The sequence below is a fragment of the Mesoplodon densirostris genome, chromosome 19, assembly GCF_025265405.1.
Source record: "Mesoplodon densirostris isolate mMesDen1 chromosome 19, mMesDen1 primary haplotype, whole genome shotgun sequence".
Lineage (NCBI taxonomy): Eukaryota > Metazoa > Chordata > Mammalia > Artiodactyla > Ziphiidae > Mesoplodon > Mesoplodon densirostris.
The window spans coordinates 15,299,407-15,325,063 of NC_082679.1; the positions used below are offsets into that span (position 1 = coordinate 15,299,407).

Sequence of the window (25,657 nt, forward strand, 5' to 3'; positions counted from 1 at the left end):
ATTAACTCATGTCATCCTCATAAGAGCCTTACGAGGTGGGTACTGTTAGTACCACTATTTTACACATTTGGGAACTGAGGCAAAGAAGGTGAAGTAACTTGCCCAGTGTCAGCCATGCAGTACATAGCAGAGCCAGAGCGGGATTTGAACCCCAGCAGTCTGGCTGCACAGTGTGTATTCCTAACCCTTATACTGCATGCTTCAGTGAGCTTGGCTTGAGTTTCAGTGGTCCTGGATGACTAGTTCCTTTTGAGTTCTGGACAAAGTGTGTGTACAGTCTCCTCCCAAGTACAGTGTCTGTTGTGTAGCCTTTAATGCTGCCTGAGAAGACCAAGGAGCTCAGTCCAAGGCCTGGATCATTTCCCTGGAACAGGTTATGAAGGCACCAAACCATATGTGATCCTCAGGCTGGAGCAGGAAGAAGCACCATGGATTTGTGAGGCATCATGCTCGGGCTGCCACTGTCGGGGTAAGTATGATAAATCCAGCAAAAGATGTACTAAGGGAGGCTGGCACCTTTGGGATTTTGTTCAGGGTCCAGCTTTTAAAAGCCTTAGAGCTTTGAAAACCGCTGGAGACATTTCTCTGAGAGCTTCAGCCTTCTTGGTGACCCTTCAGCCTCCGTGCATCCCACCTCCCTGTGTGCTTGCTCCATCTCCTTTTCTCCAGAATCCTTGGTCTCTCTCTTGAGGTCATCAGTACACTTTCTCTTTCACATTCAGGCATTCTTACAAATAAGCTTCTGTGATTCTCTTGTTCTTGCTGATTCCTTCCTATTCTCTATTCTAACAGTTTTTGGGTAAAATGCCCCAGACCTGCCTGCCATACTCAGAGTCTCACTTCCTATCCTTTCCTTAATCCCTTAAGTTATCCCTGAGTCCCTTAATTTCCTAAGTCACAGAGGAAGAAGCAGTGAATTCCAGGAAATGAACAGGGACAGTTGGGTAGTGAAGGAGACGCCTGAGTTTGGCCTGTCTTAACCACTTCTATTTAATTTTCAGAATAACTGCCCTTCTCCCATCAGCTCTGTAAAATATCTCAACAATAACCCCTGGTATTCTGAGTGTTGGTAACCTACTCTTTAGAATGCCTCTGGACTTCTGCTTCTCCAATAGAGTCATGAGTTTAGCAAGAAGAGTCAGTGCTATCTGTTTCTGGATCTCTTTATGCCATTTGTACTTGGTGTTATAATCACATGATTGAATTAAATATTATATAAACCCCAAAAACATTCAAGTCATTTCATGCTTCTCCCCAAAATAATGTCTTTGAGATTACCACCATCCAGCTTTCACTGGTTGTAGCAGTAGCAGCAATAGCAGTAGAATTTCTGGCCAACACTCAGTGTGTGCTCACTTTGTGCCAGGTCTGTTCTCAGTTCTTTACATATATCGACTCATTCAACCCTTACAATACCTGTGAGGTGTTTATTACCAGCCTTTATTCCCCCATTTACAAATGAGCAAACAATCAAAGAAAGGTTAAGAAACTTGTCTAAGAACATATAACAAAGTAAGGGACCAAATGGGGATTTGAACCCAGGTGGTCAGGCTCTAGAACCAGTATTCTTTTTTTGTAATTTTTTGGCCATGCCGTGCGGCATGTGGGATCTTAGTTCCCCGACCAGGGATCGAACCCACTCCCCCTGCAGTGGAAGTGCAGAGTCTTAACCACTGGACTGCCAGGGAACTCCCTAGAACCAGTATTCTTAACCATCACACTCTGGTGCCCTCTGAGGTGTATTTTGCCTCATGAAACTGTTCGTCAACCTTCCTGAAACCATTGTAACCTGGCTATCAACTGCTTTTCTTTTCCCTCTTTCAAGAATTTTATATAGTAACTGCCAAAAAATAGTATCCAGTCAGCCTTCCTTTCTAAGTTCGCTGTATCCTCTATTTCCCTGGCTGTAGCCCAGCCTTTTCCTTCCAAGGGACTACTGCATTTTCTGTTTTCCAAACTTGATTCTCTTCTCAATGGTGTAACTCCCTAAAGAAGTCATCCGTTCTGAGACCACATGATGCTCACAACCGGCCTCTTTGCCATTTTGCCACCTTTTGTCCACCTTGTACCACCTAGGCTCCCCTACCCCCCATTTTACCAGTCTGGATCATCTCCACAGTTATGTCCACTTATCCCTGTTTTTTGTCGAGCAAGAACTGAAGCCATCGTCTTTTCTACTTGCTACCTCCCCTCCACCTCACATGCACACAAGTGCATGCATATATATACTTCACCTTACTTCTCATTCCAGAGTTTTGCTACCATGAGCTCATTTTGAAGCTTCTCTCTCTGTCACCCTAATTGTTCTATGCATATGTGCTAGTTTTGTTGGTTTTCCTTTGAGAAATGACTTTAAATCTTCCTGTCTACTTTTCATTTTCCACTGACATCTCCTAAAATTGGACCCAAATTACCTCATGCCTGAATGTCTTTAAGTTAGGGGTTCTTAATCATTTTTGTGCCATGGAATTCTTAACCATTCTGGTGAAGCCTAATAGACCCCTTTTTTACATATTAAAAAAATAAAACCCATAAGATTACATGAGATACAAATTACTAAACTACAGTAATTACTAAAATAAAGTTAGAAAATGCAATATCAAAACATTAATGATGTTAATGATATTAATGATAATAGTAGATATACTTCCTTATTTATACATTAAATTATGAGATCTCCCATCAGGTCAAATAACTGTCATGATCTCAAAGTAGAGATGATTGTAAACATATTTTGAGAAATCTGTGACAACTATAGTGTGACATGAAAATACCTTATTCACAAACTAGGACAGTTACAGGAGCTAATACTACTGTGTTTTGTTGTTCACATTCATAATCAAAGGAAATGCTCAATTGTAGTTTGAACAGATTTCTATATACCAAGTTAAGAGCTCCTGCTTTAAATTCTAGTTAGCTTCGTTGATTCCTTCTTTTATCTAGTTCATCTTAGAGCCCTTGCCATTTATATTATTACTAACTAGCTCAACATAAGCTCTCTGACTGCTATAACAGTGCTTGTCAAACTCTTAATATGATAACGAAGCATCTGGGCAACTTGTTAAAATACAGATTCTGATTCTGTAGGTTTGGGGGTGGGGCCCAAGATTCTGCATATCTGCCTCCATATCAGTTCCCAGACGAGGCTGATGCTGACCATTGAGAACCATGCATTGGGTAACAAAGTGCTTTATGACAATTAAACCCCTTTCCTCTGTAACAGGGATCGGCAAACTTTGGCCTATAGGTCAGCCACCTAATTTTGTGCATAAAGTTTTATTGGAACACAGCTGCACCCTCCTTACATTTGCATACTGGCTGTGTTCTCACCATACAATGGGAGAGTTAAGTAATTGTGACCGAGACCATATGGCCCACAAAGCCTAAACTAGTTACTGGTCCTTTAAGAACATGTTTGCCAACCACTGCTCTATAATATCTTCTCATCTTCAAAATTATTTCTCTCTATCATCTATGACATGTTCCATTACATTTGTGCCAGTTTCTGAATCTTCTGTACTCGTATAATACTTTTCCCTGCATTGGTGCCTTTAGTTATGATTCATGCTCTCTATTCATATACTGTGCACCCTTAAAATTTTTAGGGCATTTCTCAAATAGTTTTATTCCAGGTCATAATAACAGATTCATAAGGAAAGGTTTGCTGTACCTTCTCCAGAAAATATTTGGCGAGGTAACGTCCAGAAGAAAAGACGGCAAGACATGCTTTTGAGGCAAGGTACATTCATCAGCAAGAAAACGTTGCCCAAGGAAAGAAGCCATGAATGTAATAAGTTTGGGAAAATACCACATCTGAGCACTGATCTTTTTCCTTCAGTTCAAAACCCTAATAACTGGGACTCTTGTGGAAAGAGTGTGAACCATAATTCAGACTTGAATGGTTTTAAGAGAAACTATTCAAAAAAGCAAGATGAGTGCTATGGATATGGGAAATTATTACAACATACAAAGCATGATAGAAGATCTAATGGAGAAAAATTCTGGGAATGCAGTCACTGTGAGAAAGCTTTCAGCCATAACCCAGCACTTATGTATAAACCAGCAGTAACCAATTCTCTTGTGTACAAACGGAAGAGGGTTCCACCTACAGAGAAACCCCATGTATGTACTGAGTGTGGGAAAGCCTTCTGCTACAAGTCTGAATTCATTAGGCATCAAAGAAGTCACACTGGGGAGAAGCCATATGGATGCACTGACTGTGGAAAAGCCTTTTCACATAAGTCAACCCTCATTAAACACCAGAGAATACACACTGGGATAAGACCCTTTGAGTGTTTTTTTTGTGGGAAAGCCTTTACCCAGAAGTCACACCGCAGAGAACATCAGAGGACACATACAGGAGAGAGACCCTTTGTGTGCAATGAATGTGGGAAGTCATTTGGTGAGAAGTCATACCTCAATGTACATCGAAAAATACACACAGGAGAAAGACCCTATCGTTGCAGAGAATGTGGAAAATCCTTCAGTCAAAAGTCATGCCTCAATAAACATTGGAGAACTCATACCGGAGAAAAACCCTATGGATGCAACGAATGTGGCAAAGCTTTCTACCAGAAGCCAAACCTCAGCAGACATCAGAAAGTTCATGCTAGGAAGAATGCTTATAGGAATGAAAACCTAAAAATTGTAGGAAAGCCTTGAGCAAGATATCCTATTTCATTATGTGTGGAGGAATTCATCCTTAGGAGAAATCTCATTCATCTAATGACCAAGTGTTTTATCATAAGGCAAGACATGCTCCAATTGTGACAGAAAATTTTATACTAAAGATTATAGAAAATATTTTATAAAACATAAACCTATTCATTCTGGCTTATGAAAGTTTAAATGATAACAATACAAAATATATGTGAAGAAAATTAGAGGTATATTATGGTATGTCCCACAGTGATCCACATAATAAGCACTATTTATATTTTAGAATTATAAATGTGAATTTAAAAAATTATGAATATCAAGCACATATGTAGAATGCCGTTCACCAAACTTTTTCACTCATTGTCTTTTGGTACCTAACAATACAAAAAACAATAATAATAATAATAATATGGCCAACTGTTTTTTTAAAAAGCTTTAACATATTAAACCAGCACATTTTCTCCACCTTTTCTAGTACAACTGGCTTTTTAATCAGGAAGAAAGTAAAGTTGAACCAACAGCACAAACCATACAAAAAAAGAAAAAATTGGAGGCGGACTTAAGATTTAAAATTTTAAAATAACAATAAAATTCTTGAAAGAAAATGAAAGGAGACTACATGTACAATCTAGGAATTGGGGGAGATTAACTTTACCAACCCAGGACACTCAAAAGCTGTTAAAAAATAAATATTTGACTACATAAAAAGTGCAATCTTTTGCATGGCAAAAGATACCATCAACAGTCAATAAACAACGATTTTGGGGAAAATATTTGCAGAGCCAGTCAGAGAAAGAGTGGTCTTCGTATTGACAGGAAAAAAATAACCCAATAGCAAAACATGGCAAAGAATGAATAGACAGTTGAGAGGAGAGCAAATCCAAGTGGCTGATGGGCTTATCAAAAAAATGGTTAGCCTCAGTAGTTGTTGGAGAATGCAGATTAAAGTTATAATGAGATAACAGTATGCAATCAACCTGACAAAAAAAGAGCAGGAATGCTTTTTGCTGTCAGGACAAAGGGTGTTCTTAAGACACTGCTGGTAGAAACATAAATTGTTACAGCTCTTTTGAAAAGCAATCTGACATCTATTATAACTTAAAATACTTATGCCAATTTGGGGAATCTTCTCTTAGAAGTAAAACCCCAATACATAAGGGACATGTACATTTATTGTGAATTGTTCCTAGTGGCAAAAAACACTAGGATCAAAATAAATGCCCATCGCAGGGAAATTGGAAGAGGGAAGGAACTATTATATCCATTCCATAGGATGTTTATATAGCCATTAAGGTGGACAAGTTAAAACTATGCTAGTGGACTTGAATGGAATTCCACAATGTTTTCTTGAGAGAAAAAAGCAAGGTAGAAGTGTGTAAAATGACTCTGTTTTTGTAAATCAGTTACAAAATGCTTCTAGGTGCTTATGAGTAATAAACATGTATCATATATGTTTGTGTAAGATTTTATATGCATGGAGAAAAGTATAGAAGAGTATACATTGGGTTCGGGGAAGGTGGGTGATGCAGGTGGATAATGGGGTAGTCAGAGAAGGAAAATGAAAGCCCCAAAGGAAAATTATGTAAATAACTGAACCAAGTATGATATGTCAAATATGTGATTAAGAAATTTGAGGGGGAAGCTAGAACTCTACTAATTTGTGGAGATATTTGTGGTATATTGTTAAGTGAAAAGAGAAAATTTCAGAATAATGTATATGAATCTATTTTTTTAATTAAAACACGTATATGTGTATTTATGCATGTGTGTGTTTATATGAACCAAGAGAAAAGTGTGGAGGGATATAAAACAAGGCATTAACATTGGTTTCCCTGGTGGGGAATGGAAATGTAAGTAGTTGTTTAATTTATATATCTTTGTATTGTTTTACTTGTTACAAACATATATTACTTTTGTAATTTGAAAAACAAAATAAAGGGGGGAAGAGTGTTTTGAAATACATGGCCTTGCAAATGTTTTTATTTTCTGACAAGATGGCACTCTGGCCTGGTCTATTGCCTCTCCCCTAGCTCAGTCCTTGGGATATCACCAGAGTAAAAGAAAATATGTAGATCTAAAGGCAATACTTTGAGAACCCCTCAAGTAGATTGGCACCAAAATGTTTATCGGTAGTTATTTAGCAAAATGATAGTCAACCACAGAAAAGATTATGATACCATTAAAAGGAATGATACATAAACATCTATACTTGCTGAAATAGTAGCATGATAAAAGCAGGTTATGGTACAGCATGCATGTCACAATTACACTAAATAAAGCCTGGAAGGATATGTTGTGATAATTTTAAGTAGTCATCTCGTTTGGTAGGCTTAAAAATAATCTTTATTTTTTTCTTTGTGTCCTCTTTTTCTTTTTTACGATAAGAAAATATTAATTTTACAAAAGGAAAAAAGAATACAGCTGCCTTCAAAAACAAAGTTATAATTCCACCATGAATTCAAAGATAGCCTATGTAACACAATTTACAGTGCAGTAATTCTGTAGGCCACAGATATAGAAAAGACGGCCCTAAAACATAAGTTAATACAAACTACATAACCAAAACAGAGAATAATTGCGAAGGAATTATGGAATAAGTAGTTTTGGGATAGAATCTTTTCTTGGGGTAAAGGGAGTTCAATTTAGACCTTGAATTCACATTTTAAAATACATTTGATTAACTTTATGTATAAAATTACAAATACATTAGAAAAAATAGTGTTAACAGAGTGTAATGGGTTGAAATATGCTGAGGTCCTAACACCTGGTATCTGTGAATGTGATCTTACATGGAAATAAGGTCTTTGCACATATAATCAAGTTAAGATGAGGTCCTTAGGATGAGCCCTAATGCAATATGACCAGTGTCCATGTGAGAGAAGAGACACAGAGAGAACACAGTGTGGAGATGGAGGCAGAGGTTGGAGCAATGCGTCTACAAGCCAAGGTATGTCAAAAATTGCTGTTGTAAGAAGCTAGGAGAAGGGCATGGAACAGATTCTTCCTTGGAGCCCCAGAAGGAACCAACCTTGCCAACAACTTTGATTGTGGGTTTCAAGGCTCAAAAACTGAGAGAATAAGTTTCTGTTGTTTTAAGCCACCTAGTTTTGTGGTACTTGGTACTTTGTTATAGTAGCCCTAGAAAACTACTACAGAGAGGAACTTTGATCATGCATTATCTGGGATTTTTTGTTTATTTTTTGCATTACCTGTTTTAAAAAATATTATTATAAAGGTTATCAAAAGGGCCTATCATTTATCCATTATGAATTCCTTCATGGTGGATGAGGTCACAGAGACTACCAAAGGCCTTTCCACACTCCTTACAGTCATAAGGGCCTATCATTTATCCAATATGAATTCCTTCATGGCGGATGAGGTCAGAGCGACTACCAAAGGCCTTTCCACATTCCTTGCAGTCATAAGGTTTCTCACCAGTGTGAATTCTTTGATGTCGAGTAAGGTTTGAGCCTTTATTAAACGCCTTTCCACATTCATTACATTCATATGGTTTTTCATCTGTATGAATTCTCTGATGTTGAATAAGTTCTGAGCTCTGAATAAAGGCCTTTCCACATTCTTTACATTCATAGAGTTTCTTGCCGGCATGAATTCTGTGATGGTTAGTAAGTGTTGAGGCGCTACTAAAGGCCTTCTCACATTCCTTACACTTATAAGGTTTCTCACCAGTATGCATCCTGTGGTGTTGAATAAGCCTTGAATGTTGAGTAAAGGCTTTCCCACATTCCTTACATTCATATGGTTTCTCACCGGTATGAATTCTCAGATGTGGAAAAAGTTGTGAACTCTTAGTAAAGGCTTTTCCACATACTTTACATTCATAGGGTTTTTCACCAGTGTGAATTCTCTGATGATCATGAAGGTTTGAGCAATAATTAAAGGCTTTTCCACATTCCTTACATTCATAGGGTTTCTCACCAGTGTGAATCCTCTGATGTTGAGAAAAATATGAACTACAACTAAAAGCCTTGCCACATTCTTTACACTCATAGGGTTTTTCACCAGTGTGAATCCTCTGATGTCGAGCAACAAGTGAGCCACGACTAAAGGATTTCCCACACTCCTTACATTCGTAGTTTTTTTCAGTAGAATGAAGTCTCTGATGTTGAACAAAGTGTGAGTTTTGATTAAAGGCCTTTCCACATATTTTACATTCACAGGGCTTCTCTTCATTAATAGTTTTTTGATGTGGAATAAGAAACGTGGGCTGAATAAAAGTGGGTATGTCTTCATGGGTAAACATCACTTGACTAAAATGTCTCTTCTTTAGAGAGAGTAACTTGGTCTCACACATGGATTCCAGATCTGGAAGAAAATAAAAATGCATACACTCATTTTTCCTATGCTGGGAAAGGTTAAACTTCTGAAAAAGAAATGCAAAGATTAAGCTGAAAATATTTGGGAAAGTAAATGCTTAGACAGTTCTCAAATATGACTAGGCAATTTGTAAAATTGATAAGAAAAGTACAGACATTAAGGAGAAGCAACAGAGGAAGCTGAAGAGGGTAATTAGGGAAATAGATGACCTCTATAATCTTGGTGTGGATCAGAATCACCTGCAACTTCAATGAATCCACACTGTTCAGGGCCATCCTCCACATTATACAGTGATTCTAATCATATATACATTTATATAAGCATATACTCACACACAGAGCGTCATACTATATGTTTTGTTATTTGTGGATAACTGTCATACCTACAGGACTACTGAGGAATAAATGTGTTGAAATGTATAAATGGGAGTGGGGGAAGGTCAGCAACTCTAAGCAAAGGGTATATTGTTGGCAAATTCACACTGGGGGACAGCCCTCAACAAGTCTAGGGTGCTGAATGAAACTGGTGAGAATGGCAGACACGTAACTTTCTTCTGTGAATAGAGCCTCATATATGTTGGGGATTCACTGAAAATAGTTTGCCTTGGAATTCTGTGATGCTGATGCTGGGAAAGAGAAATGGAATCTTCAAGTCGTGGCAGTTACTAAGAAGGGAGGAAGCTGGAGTGTTAGAAAGAAGAGAATAAGAATGAAACATTCTCTGTGAGAAAATAGGAACTCCATGTCAACATTTTCTGCCACTCTGCATATGTCTGCTAATTACCATGAAAGCACTGTAAGTATTGATTTGGGGCTTACAAATAAATCTTAGTGAGTAAGTGAATTCATAAATAATCTGTGAGTAATGAGGGTCAATTGTATTTTTAATAAAAGGGGGGCATAATTTCTGTCAAAAATGGCAGACAGTATATGTAAGTTTACCAATTCTTGTTCATGAATCCACAGGAAAATTATAATAAAAGCTTAACAAGGGGAAAGGAAAACCCCACTAGGACAAAAGATACTAGAGAAGAAACAGCAGCAATAAAACTTGGAAACTGGAAAGCCAATGGATGAGTGATAAGTGACTACAGACTGGAGAATATCAAATTGAGCCAACAGTGGGTAAATTCCACAGTACTGATTCATGGTGCAAATCCCTACAAATGCACAAGAATTGGAGGCATCAGGCACTTCTAATAGTGGAGTGCAGAGAACAGTAAAAGCTGAAGGATGAATTCAAAGACTGTATCTCCTCCCCATCCCACAGGACAGGATGATTATAGTTTTTCATTCTCACAGAAAACTAGAAATCTAGAAAAATGGAACCAGAGAAAATCTGGACTCAGGAACATCCAGCATAGCTGTGGGCATAGGTACTGAACTGAGAAGAAAGAATTAACAGAAAATATACATACTTGTGATACAAAAAATACATCTGGTCTTTGTTTCCAGTTCCTGGCACAGAGCTTCAAAAACCACTGGAACTTCAAAAACCACTAGACTGTCTTTTGTTATTCACAACAAGTGCCTTTTGATCATACCTGAATTTATGATAAGGAGGTGATTCACAATGGACCCTTAGTTTCAAGGGATGGGACTGGTCACCACTCCCCACATAATGACACCCCCAGTAAAAAACTTGGCAAGGATTGGGGGAAGCTTCCTGGTTGGTGAACATATCTATGTACCAGAAGAGTACAAGGTCAATAACACAAAGTGTGGGTAGTGAGAAGTAAAAGTGTTTTTGTATGTGATTGAAGTTAAATTGTTATCAACTTAAAACATACTGTTATATTTTTGAAAGCCCAATGATAACCACAAAGAAGATACCTTATAGAGATTACAGAAAAGAAAAATAAAAAGGATTCAAAGCATATCAATACAAAAAATCAAAGAAACAAAAGGAAGGCAGCAAAAGAGGAAAAGCAGGACAAAAGAACTACAAAAAGAACAGAAAACAATGAACAAAATGGCAATAGTAAATCCTTCAATAATAACTTTAAATGTAAATGGATTAAACTCTCAAATCAAAAGAGACTGGCTGAATGGAGAAAACAACAATATCCAATTATATGATGTCCTCCAGAGACCCACTTTAGATTTAAGAACACAGATAATGGCTGAAAGTGAAGGGATGGAAAAAGATAATCCACACAAATGGTAACCTAAAGAGAGCAAGGGTGGCTATACTTACATCAGATAAAATAGACTTTAAGCTAAAACAGGCTTTAAGCTAAAGCTGTCACAAGAAACAAACAAGGATATTATACAATGATAAAACGGTCAATTCACCAGGAAGCTATAACAATTATAAACATACCTGCACCCAATATAAGAGCACTTAAGTATATTAAGCAAACATTGTCAAAACTGAAGGGAGACATAGACAAAAATACAACAGCAGGACACTTCAATAGCCTACTTTCAATAATAGATAGAACAATCAGAGAGTAAATCAAGAAAGAAAAGTGACTTGAACAATACCATAGGGCAAATGAACCTAAATGACATATATAGAATATTCCATTCAACAGCAGCAGAATATATTCTTATCAAGCATACATGGAACAGTCCCTAGGATAGATCACAAATAAGGCTTAAGAAAGTTAAGACAGAAATTATATCAAGTATCTTTTCTGACTACAATGGAACAAAACTAGAAATCAACAGCAAAAGGAAAACTGGAAAATTCACAAATATGTGGAAATTAAAAACACACTTTTGAACAACCAATGGCCCAAAGAATTAGAGAATATCTTTAGACAAACAGAAACACTTATGGGATGCAGAAAAAGCAGTATGAAGAGGGAATTTTATAGTTCCTACATTGAAAAAGAATCGCAAATATACAACCTAACTTTACATTTCAAGGAACAAACTAAACCCAAAGTTAGTAGAAGGAAGGAAATAATAAAGATTAGGGCAGAGATAAATGAAATAGAGAATAGAAAAACAACAGAAAAGATCAATGGAACTAATAGTTGGTTTACTGAAAAGATAAATTAAATTGACAAACTTAGCTAGATTAAGAAAAAAAGAGAGGAGACTCAAATAAAATCAGAAATAAAAGAGACATTATAACTTTTGTCACAGAAATAAAAACTATCATAAGAGAATACTATGAACAATTATACACCAAGAAACTGGATAAACTGGAGGAAATGGAAAAATTCCTAGAAACATACAACCTACCAAGACTGAATCATGAAGAAATAGAAAGTCATGAAGAAACAGAAAGTCTAAATAGAAAGTCTATAACTAGTAAGGAGACTGAATTAGTAATAAAAAGCCTAGGCTCTTCTTTGTTGGGAGGTTCATTAGTGAATTCTACCACACATTATGCCAATCCTTCTCAAACTCTTCCAAAAAAACTGAAGAGCAGGGAAGACTTCCAAACTCATTTTATGAAGCCAGAATTACCCTCAGACCAAACCCAGACAAGGAAGTCATAAAAAAGAAAATTTGCATTTATATTCATCAGGCCAATATCCCTGATGAATATAAATGCAAAAATTCTCAACAGCACACTAAAAGGATCATACATCATGACCAACTACGATTTATCCCTAGGATGCAAAGATGGCTCAACATACAAAAATCAATGTGATATACCACATTAACAGAATAAAGGATAAAAATCACACAATCATCTCAATAGATGAGAAGCATTTCATAAAATTCAATATCCTTTCATGATTAAAAACTCTCAACAAACTTAGAAGGTAAAATTGTCCCTATTTGAAAATGACATAGAAAACCCTAAAGGCTCCACATAAAAACTGTCAGAATTAAACAAATCACCTCTCACTTACCTGAACAAAGGCCTCTCGTCAGCTCTCTGTCAACCATCCAGGGCTCTTTTCCTTGTTCCAATAAGGAGATCACAGTTGGCTTAGAACTGGAAAGTCCTGATCACAAGAAAAGACATGGGACATGGTTATGCTGTTGGTGTCCCAGAAATCAGATCCGGTCCCTTGGTGATCAAGAAAGAGATGCCCCTATAGGGAAGGACCAGAGAAAGATGAAGATGAAGCTTCAGCCACAGCCCAGTGGAGCTGCCCATTTCCAACTCTTCCATTCCATTCCAACTCAACCATTCCTTGGGGAACAGAGTGCAGAAATTTCACTGGTTACTTGAAATGAGTAATTCACAATGGAGAAAGGAGACATTCCCAAGGGCAGACTCTGAATTTGGGGGGATAGTTATCCTTACCCACTGAAACCAGGTTACTGAAATTCTCCAACATCACTTCTTTGTATAAATTCATCTGACCAGAGTCCAGGCACTCCCATTCCTCCTGAGAGAAGTTTATAGACACATCCCTGAACATCACTGACCCCTGAAACAACAAACATGCTTTCACAATGGAAAGAGAGAAGAAAAAGATGATAGTAGATGAGGTGGTAGAAGGCTCTACATAAAAGGACAGAGATTATTAATCAAATTGAAGGAGCTGGAATCAATTAAATCAATGTAAGTCAAGACATATCTCCTATATACAGAGGGTTATGTCTAGGAATGTGCAAACAGAGTGGACTTTTCCAATGAGATGAAATAGCAAGCATGCAGTTCAGTGCCTGGCCACAGTAAAGTCTGCATAAATGAGAATTCCTTCCCAGGTTCCCTTTAAGCCCCAAGAGAGGGAAAAATGTAATGGACTTAAAAAAAAAAAAAACCTTATGATGTATTTTGGAGTAAAATTTCAGAATATCAGGGAAAAACAGAACTTTCTAAAAGCTCCTGTGGATCACATAAAAATTTTCAGGAATCAGAATGGCAATGGATTTCTCAACAGCACCATTTAAAACAAGAAAATGAAGTGATTCCTTTAATATTACAAAAGACAACAAATTCTGGCTGAGAATTCCACACACAGCCAAAGCTAGTATGAAGATTATATAAGAAGCAAGATTAAATACCAAAATTGGTTTGCAATAGTAAGTCATGCTTTTCCACTAAAAGGGGACGGAGGGGTGGTAATCCACGAGATAAGCTAAATTCTTAGAAGAATTCCTTGATCGGAAATTATGGCTTTGCATTTTGTTGTTCTATTTCCTGAAAATAACTTGGAGATGCTCCTGATTTGTCCACCTACTGCTTTGATTCCTTGGATACCACTCATTCTTTCACTTTAAGCAAAAACAAGTAATTGTCGCAGACGTCTCTGTATTTTGCAGCTGCCCTCTTGTAAGACGCACTTTTCCCAAATAAAACAATTTTTAAAACCCATTAAAAAAAAAAGAAAGATTAAATACCAAGTTAGTGTGACGATTAAATCAAGACAATTCTAGGGACTTCCCTGGCAATCCAGTGGTTAAGACTCCACACTTCCAATGCGGGGGGCGTGGGTTCCATCACCGGTTGGGGAACTAAGATCCCACAAGTCATGTGGTGCGGCAAAAAAAAAAAAAAAGACAATTGTAGAACCACAGAGAATGAATGTTAAATTATCTCCTGTCTAGCCTTTCTTAGGAAGTTAATGGCCTAAGTGTTCCATCAAAACTAGAGAGTAAATTAAGAAAATGAAAGGTATTATATTCTGAAACTAGAAAACTAACATGAGAATGGTAAACAAAGTCCAGTATAATTGTAAAAGGCAAGTCCCCAAACAATATCTAGACCTAGAGAGCAGACCTAGAGAGCAACACCTAGAACAGGAGGATAGAGGACTATAGTAAAGAAACTGACTACTGAGCAAAGAAAAGAGGGAGTTCAGTTTAAAGAAACAAAGCAGCTTAGTAGGTCCCCCTTTTCACACTGTAAGCTTCTAGCCTGAAGCAAGTCTGAGCTCAGAGAAAAGGCTTTAAATGAAATTTGCACATTATTATACTCAACTAGAGGTTGTAATTAGTAAAATGAGACTGATCTTGTGACTGAAAATAACCAAAGAATGCCAAAGAGTGATCAAAACAATTATAGAGACTACACAAGCTTTTATTCAGGGCAACAAAAACATTAGCCATAGAGTTGAGAGTGGAAATTATAGGGGAAAAAAAATTCTTTTGCTTGCTCCCTATGGAGTCCTGCTTATTTCGAAGTGTTGGTTGTAAGTTGATTTGATTTTCCAGGTACACAGTCATAGCATCTGCAGAAAGTAATAATCTTACACTCTCTTTTCTAATTTTTAACCTCATTTTTCCTCTTGTCTAAGTGCTTTGGTTAATACCTACAGAACAACGTTAAATAACATTGGTAATGCTGTATACCCTTGTCTTTTTCTGATTTTACCTGGAATATTTCAGATATTTCCTGATTAAACATTAGGTTAGCTTCTAAGAACAAAATTCATTTTATTCCTTTTAAAATTTATTTTCCACTACAGTATACTACCTCCCTAGAGTTACTCCCATTAATATTGGGCAATAATCTTCATTACAGAGATGGCGAGTGTAATTAGAGGTTGATGCGGGAGGGGAACCAGATGCTCTGTTTGGGCTTCGGCACAGGAGAATGGATTAGAAAGACTCAGCTCTTTTCTGAAGAAATTCAGATAGAAAGGCCTTAAACTGAACAGACTTGGGGAGACTGATTCTCATCCTGATTTTCTTTGCCTCTGTACCAAACACACATTTTTAAAATTGAGAGTTCCAAATTTAGTTTCAGCTCCCAATTTATACCTTCAGAAAACACCATCTCTATTCTGAGTCCTCTGCCTTGGTACACTCTGATTTTCAGATATGAGAATCATAAAGTGAACTGAGAGCCTTATGATTTGGTGAGCTCCCCAAGATTAGAAGTGTTGAAACATAACTGAATAAAGATATTTTTTTCTACCAGTTAGAGGAAGAACCCCAAAACTCTAGCTACCTGCCATGCCCTCCACTCTTGTCCTGAAACAAGGCAAAGTTCTTTTGCCTAATATTGCTTTGATTTTAGCTACAAGTATTAACTCTAAAAACCAAAAAGAGAGTAAGAGACCAAAAAACAAGGAGAGAAATTATAACTTATGTATAATTAGAACCTAAGAAGAAGAGAGAGAATATGAGGCAGGGCAATCTTTGAAGATGGCTGAGGATATTCCTGAACTCCTATCCACATATTAAAAAACCCTTAACAAATTCCAAGCAGATAAGTAAAAAGAAATGCACATTTAGGCACATCATACTTGAGTTACAGAAAGCCAAACACAGAGTGAAAGTCTTAAAAACAGCCAGAGGAAGAAAAGTCAAATTACCTCAAATGAGGAGCTAGAATAATTAAAAATAGGTTAAGTAAATAAACGGGATTATTGCTTTAAATATAAATATAGAATATTTACATAACCTTGGGACAGGGAAGGATTTCCTAAATAAGATACAAAAAGATACCACCAAGGGAAAAAAATTTGATAAAAAATTAGGGGGACTTCCCTGGTGGTGCAGTGGTTAAGAACCTGCCTGCCAATGCAGTAGACACGGTTCGAGCCCTGGTCCAGGAAGATCCCACATGCTGCAGAGCAACTAAGCCTGTGCACCACAACTACTGAGCCTGCGCACCACAACTACCAAAGCCTGTGTGCCCTAGAGCCCGCGCTGTTAACTACTGAAGCCCGCGTGCCTAGAGCCCGTGCTCTGCAATGAGAGAAGTCACGGCAGTGAGAAGCCGCGCACTGCAATAAAGACTCAACGCAGCCAAAAATAAAAAAATAGAGAATAAAATAAATTCAGATATTATTCATAAAACTACCTTAAGGGAAGTGACAAAACAATCCAGATAGTAGAAAAATATAATCAATAAAGGATCCATAGCCAGAAAATATAAAGAATTCCCATGAATCAATAAGAGATAATCCAGGGACTTCCCTGGTGGTGCAGTGGTTAAGAATCCGCCTGCCAATGCAGGGGACACGGGTTTGATCCCTGTTCCGGGAAGACCCCACATGCCACGGAGCAACTAAGCCCGTGCACCACAATTACTGAGGCCTGAGCTCTAGAGCCCGCAAGCCACTATTACTGAGCCCGCATGCTACAACTACTGAAGCCTGCCCGCCTAGAGTCCGTGCTCTGCAACAAAGAGAAGCCACTGCAATGAGAAGTCCGTGCTCTGCAACAAAGAGAAGCCACTGCAATGAGAAGCCCGTGCACCACAACGAAGAGCAGCTCTCCACAACTAGAGAAAGCCTGTGCGCAGCAACGAAGACCCAACGGAGCCAAAAATAAAACAAATAATTTATATATTAAAAAAAGATAATCCAAGAGCAAAATAAAAGATTTCAACAGGTGTGTCACAAAAGAAGCCCTGATAACCAATAAACATATAAAGTGGTGTTCAATCTCATTATTAATCATGGAAATCGCAATTCAAACCTATGTGCATCTATGTATATGTGTGTTTGTACAAATAAATATTTTAAATAAGTGTTTAAAGATTTCATGTCTGACACAACTCATCTGATGGACGAATAAACCATAACTCATTCACAAAAAAAGTGTATCTTTGAAAAATGGTATTTACAAAGATCATCTGACAACACAGGAGAATGATACTTTTTAGTGAAAATGTAGGATATAAAATGGTAAATGAAGCATAATCTGATTTTGGAAAAATAATGAAAATACACCAAAATATTAACACTAGTTATTTGAGTGGTCTCATTTCATTTTTCTTGGTAATCTGTGTTTTTAAAATCTCTAAAATAATCATGCTTTTATTTTAAAGTCATAATAAATATTGCATTTAAAAAGAAGAAAACTTGGGACTTCCCTAGCGGTCCAGTGGTTGGGACTTCGCCTTCCAGCGTAGGGGGTGCAGGTTCGACCCCTGGTGGGGAAGCTGGGATGCCACATGCCTTGCAGCCAAAAAACCATAGCATAAAACAGAAGCAATATTGTAACAAATTCAATAAAGACTTTGAAAATGGTCCACATCAAAAAAAAAAAAAATCTAAAAAAATTAAAAAAATAAAATATAAAAATAAAAAGAAGAAAACATGGCAAACAGAAGTGGAGCTGTTTTCCAAATAAGTAAACATTAGGTATATGGGAGTTATTGTGCACGCTCAACTATCCTTTTCTCCAGTGGGAAAATTATAGGAACCTATAATCAAACGGCATCTTTATTAAGCATTAACTTTCAGAAGAACGAAAGAAAAGAGGAAACCCCAACATACCCTGAAAACTGCTTGTAGAAGTTCAGCATGCATTGTTTCCTTCTCTTCTGTGCCTCACCTGGAGAAGGACAGAACTTGGAAAGTAGAAAGTCATCGTAAGACACCAGGTTTTTCTTGTTGCTCAAACTGGTCAGGTCACAGGTCAGCCCATTCCCCATCCCCCAGCACATAAAGGGAATGAGATCAGAGGAATGGGGCGTCCCGTCCAATCCCAGTGTCTCAGGAGAAAGCTGAGATTACTGCTGTTGAGGTCACTAATCTAACCAAACCTCACAGAGATTTCCTAAGGACAGAGTTCTGGAGTAACAATCGCACAGCTGACAGGAGCCTCATACCCATACACACAGTGCCACATACCTTAAGCAGTCATTCTTAAAACAAGGGAACACGCACTCCACATCCGCACACAGAGCCAAACATGGTATCACAGATACAATTGCAAATTCAACACGGAATACATACACTCGCACAGTCGCAGGTACCCCAGTGTCGCGGGGTCACAAGCACACACCACCATAGGGGAACACAGTCACAATTCCACAATGACAGGCATCCTATATCTGCACACGGGTCGCATAACCTCCCCCTTCTCACGCCGCTCCGCCCGCACAGGCCCAAGTACCGAGCTCCATATCGGCCTCCGGTCTCCTCAACTTAGGCCTTTCATGTCCCCGGGGGTCCGAACTTGCAGAGCTGAACCAGTTCCCCCAGGGGCCCACGATCTCACCTCAAGGATCTAACGCTCCCGCCAGGCGTGATGAAAAGTTCGAGTTCCCGCGAGAAAAAGGACGGGCCGCCGGGCCCTCTGGGAAATGTGGTCCACAGCGAGCCCCACGGCCGATTCCTCTCAGCGCCCTCGCTGGGTCCACCCGAAATGAGTGCTCCTGCAAATCTCAGAGTTTAGCCAGGTCTCAGAGTTGCAGTTCGCGGTACCTCGGCACGCTTGGGCTCAGCCACCAGAACAGACCGAGCTCACCAGCCTCCCTCACACAGGAAACTCCTGCTCCGTTCTGGCCGGAAGTTGGGTCGGGCCGCGAGGGCTTCTGGGAGGTGTTGTGTATTGGAACTTCCGTTGGGAGGCGGGCGCGGAGGGCTGGTTCGGCATTACCGGCACTTGGCCTGGGCCGTAGTGCGTGTCACCTTCACCCAGCCTCCCAGAAACTGCGCGCTAGATGCGCGCTCGGGCGTTTCCGGCAGGTGACGCTACCGCGTCCCCGGAGCGGGACTTGAAGGAGGGCCTCAAGCAATCTGGGCTGAACCAGCGCGCGCCGCTGACGGGGCGGAGCCTTTAAGGAGGCCCAGAGGGTCTGGAGTAGTGGCAGAGTGCTCGGGGTGGGAGTACGCTCCTGGAGCGTGGCTGGAGTTGTTAGAACAAGAAACTGGTGGAGAGTTAGTGTGTGTGTGATTATGATGGTCTGTGGGGTTGTGATCCTGTGTGTGTGTGTGTGATTGTGATGATGCGACAGTGATGGGGGTGTGGTTGTGTTGAGTGTGGTGGAGTAATTGTGATGGGATATTTGTGTCATGGTGATGTTTGTAGTTGTCTGTGATTTATGATAACGTGTGTGGTGTTGTCTGTTATTGTCAGGTAGATGTGCAGTGTGTGTGAGTGTGGAGGTGTTTGCAATTGTGATATGTGTAGTGGTTCTTGTCTTACCTCATTTGACTTTTGTGTAGCCTTTGGCATAATTGGTAACCGCTTGAAAAAAATTTCTGTATTTGGTTTCACGTGGTCTTTCCTCCCCACTGGCTACTCTTTCTTAGTCCCCTTTGCTGCCCTTTTTTTCCCCCAGCAGTTCTTGGCCCGGTTCTGTTGCTCTCCAGTTTCCCTTGGTGATGTTTTCCAGATTTATTATTTCATCTTCCTATGTCGTCTTTTATTATATGTATTAGTTATTGTGATCATAATAATGCTGCCTAACAAACCACTCTTAAACTCAGTGGCATTAAACAGCAAGCATTTATTCTCTTGTTCACAGGTTTGCAGGTTCTGTGTTCAGCTTATCTAGGCTGGGCTTGCCTGGGTGGCTGGACTGCAGAATAGATTCAGACCTGCTCCACATGTGTTCTTTCGGCAGCTCAGGCTAAAAGGACAGTGGTTACCAGGACGTGTTCTTCTCCTGGTAGATCACCAGAGTGCAAGACGGATCATATAAACACCCTTAAAAACCTCTGCTCCCAAGTATACTAATATTAGGTTAGCCCGAGCTATTCAGGTGCCTAAGTGTAACATTAATTACACCCAGTCAGAGGGCAAGGCAAAGTTAAATGGCAAAAAGTGTGAATGTGTAATCCTCTTAGAAGGGGGTGAAACACTGGGACCCAGATTCCAATCTACGACATTAAGAAACATGCCTCTTTATCCTGGTGAATGTCTTTTGGTCCATGTTCTCTTTTGTCTGATAATATTGCTTTTCATGTTTTGTTATTGTATTTTACAGGAATTTCATTTTACAAACCCTTCCCTTTATGTCTTTATACTTCAGGTCTGTCTCTTGTTAAGAGCATATTGCTGGGCTTTTCCCCTTTTTATCCTGTTTGACTGTTATTTTAATAGGTGAGTTTAATTCATTTACATTTATGTGATTGCTGATAAAAATTTGTTTTATCTTCTATTATGCCTTCTTTTTTATTGTGCAGGTTTACCTTATCCCCATTTCTTTCTCCAATGCTTTGGTTTCTTATCCTTGAATTTTTTTAAATTAATTAATTTATTTTTGGCTGCGTTGGGCCTTTGTTGCTGCGCGTGGGCTTTCTCTAGTGGTGAGCGGGGGCTACTCTTCGTTGCCGTGCGCAGGCTTCTCATTGCAGTGGCTTCTCTTGTCTCAGAGAACGGCCTCTAGGGCGTGCGGGCTTCAGTAGTTTTGGCTCGTGGGCTCTAGAGCACAGGCTCAGTAGTTGTAGTGCATGGACCTAGTTGCTCTGCGACATGTGGGATCTTCCTGGACCAGGGCTCGAACCCGTGTCCCCTGCATTGTCAGGCGGATTCTTAACCACTGTGCCACCAGCGAAGCCCTCTTATCCTTGAATTTTTAACATGCATGTTTAACAAAACCCAAACTTAAATGATTTTAGAACACTTGAACTCCAAACTACCCACCCATTTCTATGTTATTCTTATCTGATATTTTGCTTTCTTCTAATTTTAATTACCCCAAATTAGTATTTATTCATTTGCTCAATATGTACACCTGACCTTTGAACAACGTGGGGGTCCGATTTCCTCCCCACCCCTTGCAGTCAAAAATCTAAGTAGAACTTTACAGTTGGCCCTCTGTATCCTAGGTTCTGCAGCTGCAGATTCAACCAACCTCAGATCGTGTAGTAGTACTGTAGTATGTATTTACTGAAAAAAAAATCTGCCTGTAAGTGGACCCACACTGTTCAAACCCGTGTGGTTCAAGGGTACACTCTGTGTGTGTGTATTTTTTTAATTGTGGTAAAATAGAGATAACATAACACATGACATAAAATTTGCTATCATAATATCTGTACCCCTATGTTCATTGCAACAATATTCACAATAGCCAAGATATGGAAACATCTATCAATTAACAGATGAGTGGGTAGAGAAAATGTGGCATATATGTACAGTGGAATATTATTCAGCCTTAAGAAAGAAGGAAATCTTGCCATTTGTGACAACATGGATGAACCTTTAGGACATTATGCTAAATGAAATAAGCCAGTTACAAGACAAATACTACATGATTCTTTTACATGAGGTATTGAAAATAATCAGACTCAAAGAAGCAGAGAGTAGAATGGTGGTTGCCAGGGGCTGGGAGAGAGGGAAATGGGGAATTGTTTTCCAATGGGTACAAAGTTTCTGTTATGTAAGATGAATAAGTTCTCGGGCCCTGTACAACATAGTACCTATATTAACAGAGTGGTATTATGCACTTTGAAATACGTTGAGAGTAGATCTCATGTTAGCTGTTCTTACTGGAAAACAACCACAAAACACAAGGAAGTTTTTGGAGGTGATGGATATGTTTAGTACCTTGGTTATGGTATTGGTATTAACAGATGTATGCATATGTCCAAACTGTTCAGGACATACACATTAGATTTGTGCAGTTTTTTTGTGTATCAGATATACCTCAATAAAGGCAAAAAAAATACACAAAAATTTTACCATTTTACCAACCATTTTTAAGTGTTCAGTTCAGTGGCATTACATCCATCATGGCTGTGCCACCATCACCATCTGTTTATCCATAAAACTCTTTTTATCTTGCAAAACAGAAACTGTACCCATTAAACAATAACTCCCCATTCCTTCAGTCCCCCAGTTCCAGACAACCACCATTCTACTTTCTGTCCCTATGAATTTGACTTTACCTCATTATGTACTCTGTGTACCAGATCTTACAGTATTTGTCCTTTTGTGACTGGTTTATTTAACTTAGCATAATGTCCTCAAGGTTCATCCATGTTAAAGCATGTGTCAGAATTTTCTTCTTTGTTAAGGCTGAATAATATTTCATTGATTGTATATACCACATTTTGTTTATCCATTTATCTGTCAGTGGACAATTGGATTGTTTGTTTCTTTTGACTATTGCAAATAATGCTGCTACAAACATGTGTGTACAAATACCTGTTCGAGTCCTTGCTTTCAGTTCTTTTAGGTATATATCCACAAGTGGAATTTATGGATCATATAGTAATTCTGTTCTTAATTTTTTGACTGCCATACTGTTTTCCCTAGTGGCTATACCAGTTTATCAACATATTTTTTGATCACCTACTATCAGTGGCAAAAAGACAAAAATAAATCCTTGTTTTCATGTATTTTATATGAGGGGGTGGAAAGACAATATGCATGATAAAATATATAATTTGTTAGTGATAATTGCCATTCGAAAAAAATAGAAACTGTGTGAGGGACAGTAGGAGTATATCCCAAGCATAACACTTCTCAAAATTTATTATAATTGAATGTTTTCTGTTTTATTATTTCTTTTCTGTCATTCAGAGTAAGGATTAGTCTACTCTCTTGTGTATCATTTTTTTCACCATAGATAAATTAATGTCATGTGACAATGTCACTGTGACATGAGTATAATTCTCATTTCAAATGACGAGTATGGGAGTTCTATGTTACAACTCTCGTTTATTCCAATTGTCAAGATAGATAGAAAGTGGAATAGCTGGACTTTTAATGCACCTCTCTTTCACACCAAATCTGGGGTTGCTGAAAATCTGAATGTTTTTTGACTCAGCTTTATATCTGTCACTGCATCAGGCCTACACCTTTATGCTCACAAAAGATATTTGAGGAGCAGATATTATGTGAACATCACTATTGTATTCACTTTGTTTCTAGACTCTTGGTGTTTCTATTGGTTCAACCTGAGTTGCTGAGTCTTTGAGTTTTCTTCCAGACTCCTGCTGTCTCAGCATCTCTGGTCAGTGACTCCAGGAACTGTGAATTACAAGCAAGGAAGCTAATTGTTTGGGACTGTATTAATTATCTATTACTGTGTAATAAGGTACCTCAAAATTTAGTGGCTTAAACAACAATAAACATATATTAAACAGCAATAAACATTTATTATCTCAGTTTTTGGGGAGTGGAGAGTGACTTAGCTGGGTATTCTGGCTCAGATATTTCATGAAGTTGCAGTCAATTGCTGGCAGGGCTGCAGTCATCAGAAGGCTAATGGGGACTGGAGGATTTACTTCCAAGATGGCTGCAAATTGGTGTTGGCTGCTGGCACAAGCCTCTTCCTAAGGCTTGTTGAGTGTCTTCATGGCATGGTGGCTGGCTTCCTTCAAAGTGCGTGATTCAAAAATGTGCAAGACAGAAATCACGATATCTTTTATGACCTAACCTTGGAAGTCACACACTGTCATTTCTGCAAGATCCTATTGGTTATACAGGTCAACTCTATTCAGTGTGGGAGGGGTGTATGAAAGACATGAACACCAGAAGACAACGATCATTGGGGGCCATCTTGGAGGCTGGTTCCCATAGGGATCCAGTGAGAAGACATCAGGTAAATTGGATTTATATCATAAGCCCACAGGTCCTGGCTCCACAAAGATAAGACAGATCTGTGATGTGAGGATAAAGAACCGTGAAGAGCAGTTATCTATCATGGAAGGAGACCTCCTGATCTGAGACCTTCCCTGGAAGCTGGGGAGTCCTGAGATAGAGTGGACCCTGGAATTGCTAGACGTGCACCCTATCTTAACCCCTCTGTTTAGAGTGGGAAAGGCCTGACTGACATCTCAACCTTCAGAGATCAGCAGTAGCTGTGTGACAACGGAGCATTTGACCCAGATGATGGAAGAGACAGGTGAGGTGGCTCAGAGATGGGCAGAGTTTAGGAGAGAGTCTGTAAAAAGAGTTAGGAAGTTCAGTACTCCTACCAAGAAAGTTCACAAGTTATTGACCGTGTTGACGTTTGGTTTTTATTTTATTCACTTGACAACTTTTTTAAAATAAATTTTTAATATAATTCCTATTTTTCTTAAATACATTTAGATTTTTTTAAAGTGCTGTTAAATATATAACTGTAGACAAAAGTTTCCTGTTCCATTCCTTCCCATAGCCTGTTCCCACTACCCATAGGCAATTACTTGGAACATTTTTTTCTGGATATTGTTATTCAGCTCTGATTTCCTGAATAACATCCTCATACTGCTAATGTTTGATTTCAGTTTTAGATATTTCCTATTGACTTTTGACAGTAGAAATAAGGATTTATCTCTGTTTTCTATCTAACCCCTTCCTCATCACCCTCACCCCACCCCGACTCCCACCCACTCTTCTTCTTGCCCTTCTTTCTAACATGGTGTTTTGTTCGAGGTTGAAGGTTGACCAAATGTCAGGATCTGTATGCATTTTCTTTTGAGCCAGTCAGTTTTCCCGGCAAGAAGTCCTAGATTGTTTGAGGAGTGTAAGCCAGGACTACTGCTTTTGGGAGGCAAAGAAAGGAAAAAAGTTGAGGGGAACACTTCATCTTTCAATCTGACAGCTTTTACTTAATTCCCTTATTTTCTCTACATTGCTTCAACCCCACCTTGTATGTAGTTCCCTGTTTTCCGGCCCCACCCCAAACTTCTGCCTGTAGCAGTGCCTAATACCCCCATTCCTGAGCCTTTCAAGTGTTCTGCCATGGTTTCCCCACCCTCGCTTAAGCTTCATCTTTCTCTAGGTTAGAAACCAGTCATTTGCTCTCTGTCTTCCAGAATTTTGTTGACATCTCTTTTCCGCTAAAATCTTCTGTATTCTTTGTCCTTGTGAGATTCTTTCTTTTGTTTCTTTTGTTTTGGTTGTGTTTCAGAGAGAGCAGAAATAAATGCAAGTATTCAGTCTTCCATTTTTAACCTGAAGGCCCTGAATTTTTTAGGGTAAAAACTAAGTCAATTAGGTTATTTTAAAATGTCTTTAGAATTATAACTGCATTTCATTCCATCATATGAATGTTCCACAATGCCTGTAACCTGTCTCTGATTAAAGGTTTTTCCAAATTCTTTACAGTGCTTCATAAATAACTTAATCCTTAAATCTTTGTGGTATTTATTATTATGTACTTAAAAAATCTCCTATTAGGA

General features: G+C 38.7%; 2 protein-coding genes across 2 annotated transcripts in view; one reads left to right on the top strand and one right to left on the bottom strand.

Annotated features, from left to right (window-relative positions):
- The window catches only part of LOC132479594 (uncharacterized), a 76,221-nt gene that overhangs the window by 17,376 nt on the left and 33,188 nt on the right, over positions 1-25,657 (top strand). The window contains exons 6-11 of the mRNA XM_060083134.1: positions 374-469; positions 3,680-4,655; positions 8,673-8,712; positions 18,701-19,285; positions 23,702-23,873; positions 24,340-24,396. Coding sequence (XP_059939117.1) covers positions 374-469; positions 3,680-4,655; positions 8,673-8,712; positions 18,701-19,285; positions 23,702-23,873; positions 24,340-24,396 — 1,926 coding nt within the window. The remainder of the gene's footprint in view (positions 1-373; positions 470-3,679; positions 4,656-8,672; positions 8,713-18,700; positions 19,286-23,701; positions 23,874-24,339; positions 24,397-25,657) is intronic.
- Positions 4,887-19,093, bottom strand: ZNF829 (zinc finger protein 829). Its single transcript, XM_060084919.1, has 5 exons — positions 18,711-19,093; positions 18,089-18,162; positions 13,213-13,339; positions 12,812-12,907; positions 4,887-8,985 (listed from the first exon to the last, which is right to left on the bottom strand). The coding sequence occupies exons 2-5, from the start codon at positions 18,119-18,121 to the stop codon at positions 8,006-8,008; spliced, it is 1,236 nt and encodes a 411-aa protein (XP_059940902.1). The 5' UTR covers positions 18,122-18,162; positions 18,711-19,093; the 3' UTR covers positions 4,887-8,005.

Excerpts from the sequence above, each read along its gene's own strand:
- ZNF829 (XM_060084919.1), bottom strand. The coding sequence starts at position 18,121 with ATGCATGCTGAACTTCTACAAGCAGTTTTCAGG. Across the intron at positions 12,908-13,212 it reads CAGTAACCTGGTTTCAGTGG|GACTTTCCAGTTCTAAGCCA; the intron begins GTAAGGATAACT and ends TCTTGTGATCAG. Across the intron at positions 8,986-12,811 it reads GACGAGAGGCCTTTGTTCAG|ATCTGGAATCCATGTGTGAG; the intron begins GTAAGTGAGAGG and ends ATTTTCTTCCAG.